This window comes from Cervus elaphus, chromosome 23 (assembly GCF_910594005.1).
Source record: "Cervus elaphus chromosome 23, mCerEla1.1, whole genome shotgun sequence".
Taxonomy (NCBI): domain Eukaryota; kingdom Metazoa; phylum Chordata; class Mammalia; order Artiodactyla; family Cervidae; genus Cervus; species Cervus elaphus.
The window spans coordinates 16426322-16442667 of NC_057837.1; the positions used below are offsets into that span (position 1 = coordinate 16426322).

The 16346-nt window shown below is 40.1% G+C and overlaps 1 protein-coding gene across 3 annotated transcripts in view; it reads right to left on the minus strand.

Annotated features, from left to right (window-relative positions):
- The window catches only part of USP6NL (USP6 N-terminal like), a 138357-nt gene that overhangs the window by 44207 nt on the left and 77804 nt on the right, over positions 1 to 16346 (minus strand). For 2 of the 3 annotated variants that reach the window (XM_043882917.1, XM_043882918.1), the window contains exons 3-5: positions 11248 to 11315; positions 9350 to 9432; positions 1265 to 1304 (exon numbers count right to left, since the gene is read on the minus strand). In XM_043882917.1, coding sequence (XP_043738852.1) covers positions 1265 to 1304; positions 9350 to 9432; positions 11248 to 11315 — 191 coding nt within the window. Of the gene's footprint in view, positions 1 to 1264; positions 1305 to 9349; positions 9433 to 11247; positions 11316 to 15100; positions 15421 to 16346 lie in introns of those variants that run through there. The other variant, XM_043882916.1, reaches the window with a different exon arrangement.

Sequence of the window (16346 nt, forward strand, 5' to 3'; positions counted from 1 at the left end):
AAGGTGCTGCACCATCATTTCCTTCTCCAGCAACCCAGGGCCACAGGGACCAGCCTTCTCCTCCAGCAGCACTGCCCTCGCATGACATGAATACCAGGTCCCGAAAGCCACGTTTACGTCCCTCAACTGTCTCCCCTGGCCTGCCTCCAGTCACCGCCGAGCAGCTAGCATTACAGAAACAGAAACTACGTCATGTTTTCCTGATATTCCAGGCCACTGCCTTGATTCTAGACCCCCGCTTGACACATTGTTGCTAAGCAGTAATACAGCTTTATTAAAAGAAATTCCTTTGCCCAAACATCAAGGTTATGACACAAAGAGAATCAGGCAGTCACTGGAGAATTCAACCTCAGGAAATACCTACAGGGTTCTCTACATGGCATATGTAAAGTAGCAATTTTATCCAGTGTTATACAACAGTATTAATTTTCAGAAGATTTTGATTTTAGATTCCCTAAAATGCTTTTCAAATTCCAGCACCAAGTTTACCTCCATTTTGTGAAACTCAGCCTCGTTTACCCAATAAACATAAATGAACAGACTAGTGTCCCTGATCAACAGTCTCCCTCTCCATTCATGAATTCCTACAGTTCATTTTTTGGTAGATGAGAAAAATGGGGAGGCGCGGAGGGGACTCCATGGGACTCGGAACGATCAGTCCCTACATGTCAGCACACCCAGCTGTGGAGCCAAGCCCCAGCCAAGCACGATGAGAAAGGGGAACCACTCAGTTACCAAAACCAGACAGGTTTACTATATATAAGACTTAAGTCTAAAATGCAAACATACTTATTTGACTACAGCAAACTCTTTCTGCAGTCATCTGCAGGAGATGCGGAGGAAATCTTGTGACACAGTTGTATTGCCAAGAGTGGCTGGTCTGGACCAGAGCTGAAGGGGCCATGTGGTGCTGGAGAGGTGCCCAGGCAACATGACACCTTAGGGGCCTGGGCTCCTGAGCGTGTGCTCTCACCAGGCCCACGTCCCGAGGCGGCCTCGCCGGAGAACCACCATCCCCGTGCAGGCTCTGCTAACGGCCACCCCTCCTTTTTTCCAAGTACCTACAGAAGTTCCATAAAATCTAAAGTTGTTTCACCATTAATCTAACTATTTTCTTACAGTGATATTCGGAGGGTCAAATTTTAATGCTGACAGCAGCACTGACAGATAATAAGGGCACCCTCAATCACAAAAGTGGCAACTTTTCTTCCTCTGAGGAGCGGAATTCCCCAGTAATGAAAAATGAACAGAGAACTGGACTTACCCGTTCCATAGCTGCATTGTGATATGGGAGCTCCTCCTCACTGCAGAGGAAAAACAATGAGTGTGAAATAGTTGAAATCAGGGCAAATTTTTTAAAAAAATTTATAAATCTCTAGGTACACACGATGTCCAAACATCTACCTGTCATCACAAGAGTTATGTAAGCTTCCATTCCACCACATTCAGCATAAAACAATGAGCTATTCTGTAAACAGGTTTCCCAGGTGGCTCAGTGTTAAGGAATCTGCTTGCCAATGCAGGAGACGTAGGTTTGATCCCTGGGTCAGGAAGATCCCCTAGAGAAGGGAATGGCAACCCCACTCCAGTATTTTTGCCTGGCGAGTCCCATGGACAGAGGAGCCTGGAGTGCTACAATTCCATGGGGCTGCAAAAGAGTCGGATACAACTGAGAGACTTAAACAACAACATTCTGAAACCACATCTCCTGTCTTCAAATCTCTAGACCCGCTCTGCCCAATCTCGTCATCTTTAGCCACAGGTGGCTGTTTAATTTTAAATGTAAAATAAAATGAAGTTAAAGTAGAAGTTCAGCCATCAGCCTCCCAAGCCATAACTCAGCTACCACACTGAACAGTATGGCCACAGGGGACAACACCTCCACGAACGCTGCAGAAAGTTCCACTGGACAAGACTGCTCTAGTCCAGGGGTCAACAACCCATTCCTGCAAAGGTAAATATTGAAACAGCAAATATTTTAGGCTTCGTGGACCATACAGTGTTGTCTTTTTCATAATTACTCAACTCTGATGTCATACTGTGAAAGCAGATGCTGACAGCATGTAAACCAGGTGTGGCTTAATCCCCATAAAACGTTTACAAAAACAGGTGGAGAGCTGGATTTGGCCCAGAGGCCATCATTTGCCAACCTCTATCCAAGACCATCACCTCCACTCTTTGTCTCAAACTAGCCCGTAACAAATGAGTGTTCAAAACAACTAGTATAAGGAAACAAAACTGCCTCCCACAGATTTAAGAATTAAAAAGGAAACTTAAACTTTTACTCTGTAAACAGGCAAAGCCTCGTTTGTCAAAACTTCAAAAAGAATAACTTTTTAATGTACAATGGAAGATCAAATCCATTTCTCTGATACAGTAATTTTGTGATATCACCTTCAATATAAAACATTCAGAAACTCTTGTATTAACTGTCAGTAATGTAAAAACAACTATCTGTACTATCCATAAACAGTGTTATGTGCTTTGAGTTGCTCTATAAGTGGTATTGATGTTTTGACAAGCGAGTGGAAGTCACTCGGTCATGTCCGACTGTTTATGACCCCATGGACTGTAGCCTGCCAGGCTCCTCTGTCCATGGAATTCTCCAGGCCAGAACACTGGAGTGGGTAGCTGTTCCCTTCTCCAGGGGATCTTCCCAACCCAGGGATCAAACCCAGGTCTCCCGCATTGCAGGCGGATCCTTTACCATCTGAGCCACCAGGGAAGTCTGGTTTTGACAAGATCTATACATATTTTTGCCTTTCTCTTCATACCAGATAATAACACTTTTAAGAACACAATACATTAGTATACAAGAGTCCAAAGTTTCCAAAAGCATTCTTTTGCTACTCTGAAGAGTTCTTAGGTGAAGCATAAAGCTATAGCAACAAAACTTACCACAAAGTGTTAAGAGCTGAAAGAGATCTCAGAGAGCTAGTACAATCCCTCATTTCACAGATAAGAAAACTAACATTTTCACTCAGTCACCATCACTTACCCTAATACAGAGATGTTCAGCATTATCTAACCCAGTGGGTTCAAACTTAGATATGTATCTATCCTCAGATTGTGCAATAGTGTATGAAAAACAGGCTAAGAAATCAATTCTCAAGAAGAAAAGAAATTTTGAAGATTTTGAAGTTGCTTTTTTATAAGTGACTACTCATCTGTTTCTTTTCCTTTTTAAAATAGACTTTGTTATGCTCTTAGTCTTGACTTTCCCTGCTAATTTGTGATCTGATCACTGGGGTCAGTGATATATGAATGGCAAGCATCCATTCTTCACTGACTAGCAGCAGAAGGCCTGTGGACATCACTGGGACATACCTGCTAAGTGATGAGGTCAGCAGGGACATCTCGAAAGAATAAGAACATCTGGCAACTTCTGGGTGCACCAAGAGTGGTACCTCTGGGGTGAGTGGGCTGCCTGGGCAAGAGCAACCTTCTGTGTAGCTAATGTGAGCATATCCTGACCTAACACTAAACATTCCTAACTGCAAATGAAGTGCCATCTCTGGCTGCCACCACAGGTCAAGTTCTTCAGCGCCCTCCCATTCACTAGACAAGACTAACAGGCCTAACTGTGCCTGTTATCAACACTGAACCAGAACCAAGCATTGCATGTGTCTGTGGAAAGATGGGAATCATCTGCTCAGGCTACATGGTCTGCGTCAGGCAGATCCTGTAGAATGAATCCACCTCTGGCAACCACCAATATGTTTTCTATATGGATGAGTTTGGGTTTTTCTGTTTTTAGATTTCACATACAAGTGAGCATTTGTCTTTCTCTGACTTATTTCACTTAGTAGAGTTCCATCAGGGTTTATCTCTATTGATGCTAATGGTAGAATTTCCTTCTTTTCTATATGTGAGTAATATTCCACTGTAGATAAACACCACTAAATGTCCATCAGTTGATGGACATTTAGGTTCTTTCTGTGTCTTGGCTACTGAGAATAATGCTGCAATGAACATGGTGGATGCAGATATATTTTTGAGTTAGTGCTTTCATTTCCTTCAGATACATATTCAAAAGTAAAGTTGCTGAATCATATGGCAGTACTATTTTCAATTTCTTTGAGAAAACTCCATACTATTTTTCATAGCAACTGCATCAATTTACACTTCCACCAATAGTGTGCAAGGGTTCTCTTTTCTCTACATCTTTGCCAAAACTTACTTCTTGTCTCTTTGATGATAGCCATTCTAACAGGAGCAACATGATATTGCACTGTGATTTGACTTGGCATTTGCCTCATGATTAGTGATGTTGAACACACTTTCATGGACTTGTTCATCATCTGTACATCAAGTATGTATCTACTGAATAGAAAGTATCTATTCAGATCCTCTGCTCATTCTTGGATTGTTTGGAGGATTTTTTTGGCTAGAGTTATACAAGTTCTTTATATATTTTGGGTATTAATCCTTATCAGATACATGATTTGCAAGTCTTTTCTCCCATTCAATAGACTGCCTTTTCATTTTGTTCATGGTTTCCTTAAGGAAATGGCAACCCACTCCAGTATTCTTGCCTGGAGAATCCCATGGAGGGAGGAGCCTGGTAGGCTACAGTCCATGGGGTCGCAAAGAGTCAAACACGACTGAGCGACTTCACTTTCACTTTGCTATGCAGAAAGTTTTTACCTTGATGTAGTTCTACTTGCTTTTTGTTTGTTTGACTTTGCTTTTTGCATCAAATCCAAAAAATCATCACCAAGACCAATGACAAGGAGCTTCAGTTCAGTTCAGTTGCTCAGTTGTGTCTGACTCTTTGCACACCAGGCTTCCCTATCCATCACCAATTCCTGGAGCTTATTCAAACTCACGTCCATTGAGTCAGTGCGTACCATGCAAGTTTTCTTTTAGTAGTTTCAGGTCTTATGTTCAAGTCTTTAAGCCACTTTGGGTTGCCCAAAAAGCTCATTCAGGTTTTTCCATAAGATGTTATGGAACACCACCATGCTCATTTATGTACTGTCTATGATTTTTTTCATGCTACCGTGGTAGAGTTCAATAGCTGTAACAATGACCATACGGTTCACAAAGCCAAGAAGTACTTAAGATCTAGTCTTCATGGAAATGTCTGCCTACCCCTGCTTTAGAAAACAAAGGTCGGTCCTCTAACGAAAAGAGGCACCTAGAGACTGCTTAAAGAAAACACTACGCTGACAGCAAGAAGCTACGCCTCGTAGAAATACACCAAGTAAAAACAACTACAGTCATAGCTGGAAATATGGGACCTTACCTGGATCTATTGGTTTTTTCAATCTGCCAGTAAGCTTAAAGGAACTACTAATTAGATCATATGTACTTGTGGTTCTTCAATCAATAGCTCAGGTGGAGTATTTCTGCAACTATGAGATAAAGTTTCATTTGGAAACATGAAAGTTAGCTAACTTGTTAAAATCAGTTAGCTCAATATACTGACTAAATTTCACTTCAGATTTTGTAGCAAATTTTGTCTTAGATTAACACTAGTCAAAATTAGTCAAAATTACTGGATGGGTAGAAGGAGTGAGTTCTCAAGACCCTGTCATTAAAACAGATACTCTTTAACAAAAACGCCATTATTCTGGCTTTCAAGTATTTATATAGTTATTCTAAACTTCAGACAATGTATACACGTTTTTAAGAAGTGGTTGAAAATCTGAGGCTTGGTGTTAATTTTATCTTTTTTTGAAAAAGTTTCCTTGTAATTCTTCTATTAATAACTCGTGGCCTAAAAGCATTATCTATCATTATCCAAATACCAAGCATTCTTTGTTGAGCAGTGACTATTTTTGAAAAAAAAAAAAAAAAAGTTGAAAGTTCAAATACTGAAAGTTCTCTAAGTTCTTAAATAAGCTGGACTTCTCCAATCTCCAGATGCAAGTCCATCACAGGCACATAGCTGGGGACAGTTCCCCATTTCTGCATACTAAACAAAGATGATCCTGTTCCACCAGCAAGCCAGGCTGGTTTGCCAACAGTTTTTATATTTATTGTGAAATCTGCTATAAAACCAAGTTAGTCCTGTGCCGTGTTAATTATGGTCATCCTTCCTCACATAACAAGTAACTTAAGTTACAAAAACTGTCATGAAGTCAGCAGCCTTCAGAGAAGGCTACAAAGTTACTTTGTACCATTTTATTGACATTGACACTTAAAATCCATGTTTACCATAGAACCAAACAAAAATTACAAAGAACTAAGACAGCAGCAAGAAATGCTCTTTTGATCGAGGTATGACAGGGAGCAAGGTCTGAATGCCTGCGCCAGATGACTTTATTCAATAGCGTAGAAAACCCCAGTCTACAGTGACCAGTGATCAGAGGCACCGGCAGCAACCTTGGAACAAAGTGTCTCACTGAAATGAGGCACTGTAACAAAAATCAATACTTGTGTGAAATTCCATAAAGCACAACATCACACTCAACCCCGTTTCTATGTTCATCATTTTCCTTCGTGGGGCCTGCTTTAGGTTTGCATCACAGAGTACATAAAAAATTCAGTGGGCTGGCCTGAGAACTGGTTCGGCCTTGTTTCCAAAGACTGGGTGAGCTCACCACTATCTAAGCATCCATCTCAGGAGAGGAATCATTTCAAACAGGCCCCCTTCTTAGGCACTCTTCTTTTCCCCTTTAATTTTCCTCCAGGCATTTCAAAGAGCTTCAGTGATGTTTCTCTTATTAAAACTACAGAGGAGTAATAGTAACAGGCAGTAGAACGCAGAAGTTCCCAACTCAGGCTCTGCCGTGAGCTGCCAAGGTCAGTTCCTTGGAGTTACATTTACTGCAAGCAGAACCTGGGCAAGCTGTTTGACCTCTCTGTGCGTCCGTTCATCTTAAGAAAGATGAAAAGGGTACCTATGTTTAAGAGGTTTAGAAAGGAATAATCCATGTAAACAGCTTAGAACAGTGCCCAGCACACAGTAAGTGCTCAATAAATATGAGCTAATGTTATTAAGGTAAATCACTGGTCTATTTCCCACTAGAGACAAATGGACCTGAGCACAGAGGTGAAAACAAATGTGGAATAACTGAGTGTGATTTTTAGATTGCCAAATACAGGTTAGGCTTCTGGGCCAGAACCTAGTTGTTATAAGCAATGAGGAAAGAGAATTTAGCTAACTCCCAGGCCCTTTTGGAATGTAAGAGGTTTTCACATATGTTAGTGTTAATTGCTCAGTCACGTCCAACTCTTTGGGACCCCATGGACTGTAGCCTGCCAGTCTCCTCTGTCCATGGAATTCTCCAGGTAAGAATACTGGACTGGGTTGCTGTGGGGAGAGAGCAAATTAGCCAAGACGGCATGTTCAGGTTCTCTTGCCCCATGTTTTGTAAATAATGACTATGTAACGGCTGAGATCATTTACGGCACTGAACATGCACGTCAGGAGGTACTGTGTGCATATGTGAGCTAGGAGGCAGCAGCATTTAGTTCTGCGTCATGGCTGTGTCCGTTGGGTCAGAATAGAGCACGTCTGCTGCTACGGCTGCTGCGTCATCCAGGAGAGAGGTTGTGTTGTGTTAGGTTATGCCATGTCTGTTGCATCAGCCAGGAGAGAATAAATGTGTCTGCAGTTCCTACGGCTCCTTCCATAGAGTCTTCTTCCAGCCTCTTAGCTTGTGCCTTGCCTATCCTGGGTTCAGCGAACAGTGTGCACAGTGAGATACAGCAAGACAGTTGCCATTCCCTTCTCCTGGGGATCTTCCCCGCCCAGGGATCAAACCCAGGTCTTCCGCATTGCAGGCAGATTCTTCTACCTTCTGAGCCAGCAGGGAAGCCCTTTTCATGTTATCTTGTACTGTATTAGACCATTTTTTGATAAAAACATCTTTTATTAGAGTGGTTCACTCCCATCACAAATACTTGGATAGGTAAAAAATCAGCTGAGTTGTAGCCTACCTTGTGAATCAAAATCTGAGATAGAACCCAGAAATCTATTTAAACAAACATTCTCCTGCTAATTCTAACATGCAGGAAATTTGGGGACCCACTGATCTTGAAGGTGCCAAATGCTCAAAGTGTCCTTCAAACAGCATTCACATACCTCAGATCTGCACATGAACCCACACAAAGGTAAACATCACCTCCTGCCACATTGTGGCCAAGTCTGATTTACTTATAAAAAAGTGGAAGTGGGGGTTTCCTTTAAGAATAGTACTTTCGTCATAGTTAAAGACTGCCCTTGTTGGTCTGTTGAAATTCAAAGTCTTCTAATTACAACTACTCAGGAGAACATTTAAGATATGCTGATATGATTAGGTATCATAATAACACCTGAGGTTTGTCTAGACCTGTAGGTAGTATTCTGTCACTTTATTTCTTCAAAGCTTCAAGTAGCCCTAAGTAGGCAGAGCAGTTAATGATTTCTGTTTCACAGATAAGGCGTGAAATAGTTAACTGAGACCAGCAAAGCCAGGAGAACAGCACACATTCTCTAACTCCCAGAACTGTTTCTGTTTGCTTGAGAGACCTTGAGAAAAACATGATACAACAAAATATTTTCTAAATGCAAGAAAACGGAACGGAAAGGAAAAAGAAGGTCTGAGTACTACAAAGTTACTGCTAGGAACCCCCTAAGAAATTTTATTCTTTCTTCAAAGTGTAATCATGTGTCATAAAATAAAAATCCCTGGCTTTTTCCTCTTCATAATAAGTGAGACTGGGGAAAATGTGAATAAGCGGCAAAGGTAATTACTAAATTGTATGGAACCAAACGAACTATAGAGATGTAGCAGAGTCCCCCAGCCTGGGTCATCTGTTTAAACAAAGCTGGAACAAGAACCCGCAGACTCCTATCAGGGCAGGACAAGGGTCAAAACCACTCTAACTACTTTACAGTGCTCCAGACCTTTCTCAACTCTTTGTACAACATATTCAGGATAAATGGAATTAATTTTGAGAAGCAATAACACAAATACACTTCCAACCGTAAGGAAGATCAATGGCATTTCTTGCCACTGCTCATTTTTAGGCTGCATAACACTGACGTTCTGACTGCTAATTATTTTTTAAATGCATTTATATAAAATAAAATGCCTTATAATTATTTTTTAAATACAAGTTGTTATTGATTTCCATTTAATTCTGCTAAATTATTAATACAATTCATTTACTGCACTTAATGTTCTTCTTAAAACACAATGAATATTAAAGATTATATTCTTAGCTATAGTTCAATTTTAATCATAGAGGTTAAAAAAATGCCAGGAATTTAACTTAAAAAAAAAAGAAAAGCAGGCTGCAGGACTAATCCTGGAATCTTAATCACAGCAATGCTGTTAAAAACAAAGAAAATCAATGCAATAGGTGACCATAGAAACATAATTTTAAAAGTCAGCTTTCAAACTATGCAACTTACTGTAAGAAGCCAAATCTATCCGTGACTTTGTAAACAAGGTAATCAGCATCTTCCCAAGGTTCAATCTCTGCACCTTCTCGTCCCTATAGAAGGGGACAAAGAAGAGTGTTACTGGGAATGTATAAAACTGAATAATTTCTTAAAAAGACCAAAAAACAAGGGGAAGAAAAAACTATGTCGCCTTTTCATCCTAACTTCTCAGAAGAGCAGACCACCTACTTTGCCTCTCTTCTTCCCCACTCCCCTGCTCCACTGGCCCTAATACTATCCTTGCCAAGGTCACAACGGCCTCCCAGCATCAGATCCATGGACACTCCAGCACCCTCACTGAGTGAACTGTTCCGGTGCGCTCCTCAGTGTTGCTCACGCAACCTCACGACACCACAGGGTCCTGGTTCTCCCGTCCCTGCCCGGCTCTTCCGCGCTGGCTTCCTCGTGGGTCCTTCTGAGTGCCGGTGGGCCCAGCGCTCTGTCCTCAGCCCACTGCCCATCACACCCGCCTCCTGAGCGGTGAACCAGCACTGCTGAGAGCAGGAGCCCCAGAAGGGTCTATTCCATCCCTCACACTTCACACTCTGTACCTGACTGTTTCATGGAGCCTCCACCTGAGGGTATTTACAAGTCAGTCAGCTCACGCGTTCTACCCCACGAAGGCCAGGAGAGCCTTGTGGGCAAAGCACTCCTGTAACTCATATTTGTACACTGACTCCCTAAGGCCTAGCATGACACCTGACCTGGTCACTGAGTGTTAACTGCAGGAAAATAATGCACGCAAGCATGAATAAATGATGGTTGTATTGGTTTTAAATTAGTTAAGCAATTAAATAAATTGATTAGGTTTCTTGCAGAATATGCTAAAACCTAGTCATAATAATAGGAAACTGTGTCTGATGTTTCAAACAAGCAACTTAAAAACAAACTCTGGGAACAGATTGTTAAGTTGAGCCCTGCCTGCATGTTCCTGTAGGGCACAGTCCAGATGGCCTTCTCTAATTTCATGTTCCTGTTATTCTCACAAATCATCAAAAATAACAGATACAAAACTACATGCAACCAATATAAATATAAAACATGACATTTATAGATCACAGCTACAACTCATTATAGATCTCAAGAGATAAAAGGTACTAATAAGGACATATGTAAATCGTCAGCAATTGTGATATTCTGGGGCATCAAAAACCAGATTCCACAACTAACTTAAGGATAAAAAGCTAGAGATTATACATCATGTACCAATTCAAATTTCAGATCCATGTTTTCAATTTTCAGTATCACATATTCAATTAAAATAAAGTGGGTATTTAACTCTATATACTAATGTAATTAAAACATTTATTGAATACCTAGTATAAGCCAGAACTGTTGTAGGTATTTAGGATACAAGAGCAAATCAAACAAGAGAAATTCTAACCCTCGGAGAGTTTACACTCTAGGAAGGAGAGCAGGCAACAAAATGTAATAAAGCATGCTGACATTTTAAAAGCTATGGTGAAAAATAAAGAAGAGAAAGGGGACAGAGAAAGCCAGAGGATGGAGGGGGATATTCAACAGTGTGATCAGAGAAGAGTTCACTAGGAGCATCAGGGCAAAGAAAAAGAGGAGGCCAAAGGGCATGAGGGTATCCAGCACACAAGTGTTCCAGGCAGAAGAAACAGCCTGTGCGAAGGCCCTGAGACCGGAGCAAGCCTGGAAGAATAATAAGCGGCCAGCATGGCTGGAGAAGAGGGGAGGAGGGAGAGAAACTACGGAGACAAAGTCAGAGAAATTAGATGACTTCAACAGTCATGCAAAATAAACAAACTGCCGCTGCAATTTAAGCCCTCCAAAAAGCAAATCCACTTCTATTTATATTTTTGAAAATAAAAATTACTTAAAGAGTAATGATGAATACTTACTCTGTCATATTTAGCAACTATTTCAGCTCGCTCCTGGGCAAGTTTAAGTGCTACATCCTGGTTTGAATCTGTGGAGAGATCAAATTTCAGTGAACTGTTTTTTAAAGATTTATAAAGTTAATTAATCATAAAACTAAGACAAAATGAATGAAAATAAAACAATAAATTGATGCTGCCTAAAATGACAAACCAGCAAAAAACAAATAAACTTACAAGGGTGAGTTAAGTATCCATAACTACAACTTTGAAATATTTACATATCTACTATTTCAATATTACATACCACCCTCAAAAGAAAGCAAATCTGTTAACACAGCATTCACTTAGGGATATGTAAATGTTATCCCTCAAGAGTTATATTTGGATCTAATTTCATAAAAATAAGAATTAAAGTAGAAACTGGAAATGAGAGTTCTAAATTTTCAGATGAAATCCACCTGGGTAGGTGATGAGAAGAGCATTCAAGAAGGCTTTTAAAAATTTAGGTAATTTACTCACAAAATAAACTAGTGCAAGATAGAGTTTAAGGGTTTAAAAAAATATTTCTCTGACATGATGAATATAATCATTTCTTTACATTTAGCCTCTGAGGTCCCCCTTATCAACTGTCTCAACTATTATCATAATGTGCAGTTTTAACACAACACACACCCTTCTTTCTTATTATCCATCATGTTATCTTCAAAAACGTAAGTCTGACGATGAGTAGAGATAAAAACATGAAACAGTATGGATATGATTACACACCCAAATCCCATAAATTAAAAGATCAATGACTGGCTGTATAAAAGGCACCTCTGGTCAAGAAGGAAGACAAGCATCCCAGTGGAAACTGGGCAAAGGTCATGAGCAAGAAATTCACAGGAGTAACAGCAGAGACAACCTGTTCTCAGGAAGTGCCCGGCAGATAGTAAGATCCTGCCAGCAGCGATCTTACATGCCTTATCACACTTAATTCCGGGCCTTATCCTGTTAATTCTATTACACAGATGGGAAAAGAAAAAACAAGGTTTAAAGATTTTAACCAACTTGTCTAAGGTCATACAGCTAGTAAACAGCAATGGTAGGATTTAGACCATAATTTTAACCATTACTTTATTAAATGATCACTAAAAGACGCAAAAAAGGATGTCCAGTGAAAAATGGCAGATGGAACACACACTTTTATATTCATTCTTCCTAAAACCCCCCTAAACTGACAACATGGGGATTTTTTAACTCCTTGCCCTCAGTGGCAAAGCAATGGAGGTTCCAGGGAAGAGGTGAGGGTGGGGCTGAAGACAAGCAGTTGACTAAAGAAGTCAAGTTCCCAGGAGTTGAAGGGAGGCATGTGTGTATGTAAGAGGCTGAGTGCAAGGAAGCAAACCTGATCCTCAACCTCCAAAGCAGGAAATCATGAGATAATGACTAAATCTGCAGAACAGGAAGTGGCAACATAGGCATGTTATCTAGTGCTTTGGAAGTAAATAGAAAATCAATCAGCTGGGACTGGAGAGCAGTTACTTCTATGGGTGGGCAGCCGGGTGGGGAGGGGTGTGGAAGTGAACTTATTTTTCAGAATAAGTTTTACAGATCCTAAATCTTTATACCAAGTAAAGTTCTGACAAAAATAAAAGCTAATTTTAAAAGCCAAGACATGCAGGGCAGGGGGAATCAAGTCATCAGAAACTAAAGAAATGCAAGTTTTAAAATACCACTTTGCACCTATCTCAGACTGACCCCAAAATGCACTGATATTACTCAATCTCCATACAGTGTGGGGAGATGTGCCCTTACTGACAGTCGGTGGACTCACAAATGTATCAACTCTTTCTGGAAAGCATCTTGATAAAACATATCAAAAATCTGCAAAACAGGCATCTCCTTTACCCAACAGTTCCACCTCTAGGAATTTATGACAAGGAGATAACAAGGTTGTTTATAATAGTAAAAATAGCACAACGGAAATCTGTCAATTTCTTAAAGCTTATTTGGGGGAAAAAGTGTTTATGCCACTGCTTTTCTCAAAGTGTCAGTTGCAAACCTTTGAGGGAAATGTGAATAACACAATGGTCCGATAAAATAACAAAAAATATAGATCAGTCGTTCAGATTTTCAGTAAAATAATGCATCCCAGGTGGCACTAGTGGCAAAGAGTCCACCTGCCAACGCAGGAGACATGAGAGATGCAGGTTCCATCCCTGGGTCAAGAAGATCCCCTGAAGGAGGGCATGGCAACCCACTCCAGTATTCTTCCCTGGAACATCCTATGGACAGAGGAGCCTGGCGGGCTACAGCCCATAGGGTCACAAAGAGTTAGCTATGACTGAAGCAACTTGGCACACACGTGATGCAGTCAGCAGTCTGGGATACTCAGCTCAATTACACATACGAATTATCTTATTTTAGACTTAGGGACCCTCCTCAACTCCTTTCCCCCTCTTCCTTTACCCAGTTTTAACACATAGCATTCATACACCTACCAAAAGGGCAGGGGAAGCAAATGAACAGAAATTAAACTCAGGAACCCTGACCACACAATAAATTCCATTTCCAGTATCAGAACAGCTAAGCATGAATTTCTATGGTGACTGGGCAAAATTCAATAAATGAGGGCTTTCTTGAAGTATTTTATACCAGTCCTTTAGTTCTGCTACTAGTCCTAGGAATCTCAACTATATTTCTAACAATGAAAAGTTTAATAAAAGTATTAAGATAAGAACTGGAAACAGTATAGAGCTGGGAAATGAAGATATAAAACATCCCCAGAAAACATCTTAAAAAAAAAAAAAAATCTTTGTGGCAAACTGCAAGATACTATGCTTTACATGGATCCATCTCCAGTCTAGAAATTTCTAGAAAGGAAAACCTAGCCAATTATAGAGGCTGTACTGGAACTGGATGAAACTGTGCTCTAATGTTATGAGATAAAAATGATTAAAATGATTAGCGTAGTTGACTCTGAATCAAGTAAGTGCTAGTCTTAAATTCCTTTAGAAAGCTCTTGTTATTTCCCCATGAGGAGAAAAATCTGTGTTATTAATAAATGTAAGAAAGAACAGATTTAAAGTCAACCTCTCTTATAAAATATAGCCAAACCTGCTTCTTTGAAGAGACTAAATGAAATGCCAATCTTTCCCGACACTGAGTTTAGAGACATCATTTAAGGCAATCATCTTTCCAGTAAGTAGTGTCCTTATGCAGAATTCACTGTAATTAAATTATGCTTCACACTGTCTTATCTATGGCTGAGAAGTTTATTAAGAATTATAGTAGAATAATCCCTATGGCTTTGTTCTGATTGCTTATTTAGAAATTCCACTGCAGAACAAAGCATCTGCCCTAAAAACACTGACCACGGAGGGCATCGCAGCTGTCCTGTGTGTGCAACTGCGCACCGGCTTCCAGGCAACCGTTAAACACCAGTGCAGGCCTGGGCACTTAACCGCACCTCATCAGACAAGAAGCCTATCGCAACATTCAACTCAAACTCAATCCAATTATTTTAACTGATTTTCCATCTAATATTAGAATGTCTCAAAGTATAAGAGGCACATTTTAAGCAGTGAAGGATCAAAAGACATTTGGATTAAAAACTCAAGTATATATAAAACATCTCAAGGCACAAATGTACAGAAGAAAATAGCGACAGCATTTTACAAACACCTCTAATTCCATGTAAACATAAGAACTTTTAAGAATAAAGCATCCACTTGAACTGTAATAGCCCCAGACTGTAATGAACAATTCATTCAAAGGTTTTAAATTTTAAATTCAATCCAATGACACAAAATTGACAGACCATTTTTCCTATTATACATTTTGACAGATGAATGTTAAATAAATATATATTTTAACATAAAAAGTACTTTACCCTTTGTTAGATAACCAGTCTGGCCCTGGGAATTAACAACAGCTTCAGTCCTCATAGAGTAAATTTATCTACACCAAGACTCCATTACTGCTTTCCAGTTGCAAGCACACCAACAGTGTTAGGCGGTCCCTCACATATTCTGCAACAAACTGAAACACAAGTGTGGAAGGCAGCTCTACTTTAAACTATTTGTGAAACAAACACAAGAAAGAAAAGGTTTGAGATATATTCTAAGGGAGAAAAAAGACCTTGCTGTGGTTACACAGACTACAGATACTCAAACAAAGATGATGTTTGTTGAGGGTAAAAACATGCCTCTCAGGCTCCATCCCAAGTATGAGCCACCAGCCTACACCCAGCATTCCAGCTAGTAACAAACAGGGGCTTTGAGTAAGCCTTAATCTTGCGCTTCAAAAATTAGCCACATTCTTACTACTTTTAACAAAACTTGTCTTGGAGCAACAAAGAAAATTTTTATTTAAAACAAACTAAACCTAAGTATGAATACTCTTCTCAAGTACATTTTATAACAATTTTAATGATACTTTTTAATGTGAAAGCTTCAGCCCCTTTCAGACACTAAGCAAATACATACTAAATTCTGGAGGGTTTGGGAAATATTTCACACAGCACACATTTACAAGTGAAATAAAGTTTCATGATACAACATGCGTAACTGCTGCAGGGCAGCACTGGGAAGTGCTCTCCTCTATTCTGTTGAGTCTCGCCTTCTTCCCTTCATCGTGTCCTTCCTCTTTTTGAAAATGGGTTGGGACCTACAATATGGGAACAACTTTGCAAACATGACAGCCATGTTAAAGGCATGCCTAATGCACATTAATTACACTTAACTGGACACTAATGAATCACGTTTACAATCAAACTTAACTTACACTTAAGCTTAAGCCAATTGTAATATTCAACATAGGCAAAACATCTCAGAAACTCAGAGAAAGGGTTAAAAGTTCAAATCATAAACCGGGATGTGGGGGTGCGGGGTGGCGGGTGTCCCCTTGTCTCTTTGAGCTTCTGAGGCTGCCTGCTTTCCTTGGCTCCTGGCCCCTTCCTTCACATCACTCCAACCTCTTGCCTCCATCCTCAAATCTCCTCCCTCCTCTGACCTTCTTGTCCTCTTCTCATAAGATTCCTGTGATGACACTGTGTCCACCTTCATGATTCAGGATCACCTTCCCATTTGAAAAACCCTTATTTAATTACATCCACAAATCCCTTTTGACATATTAGG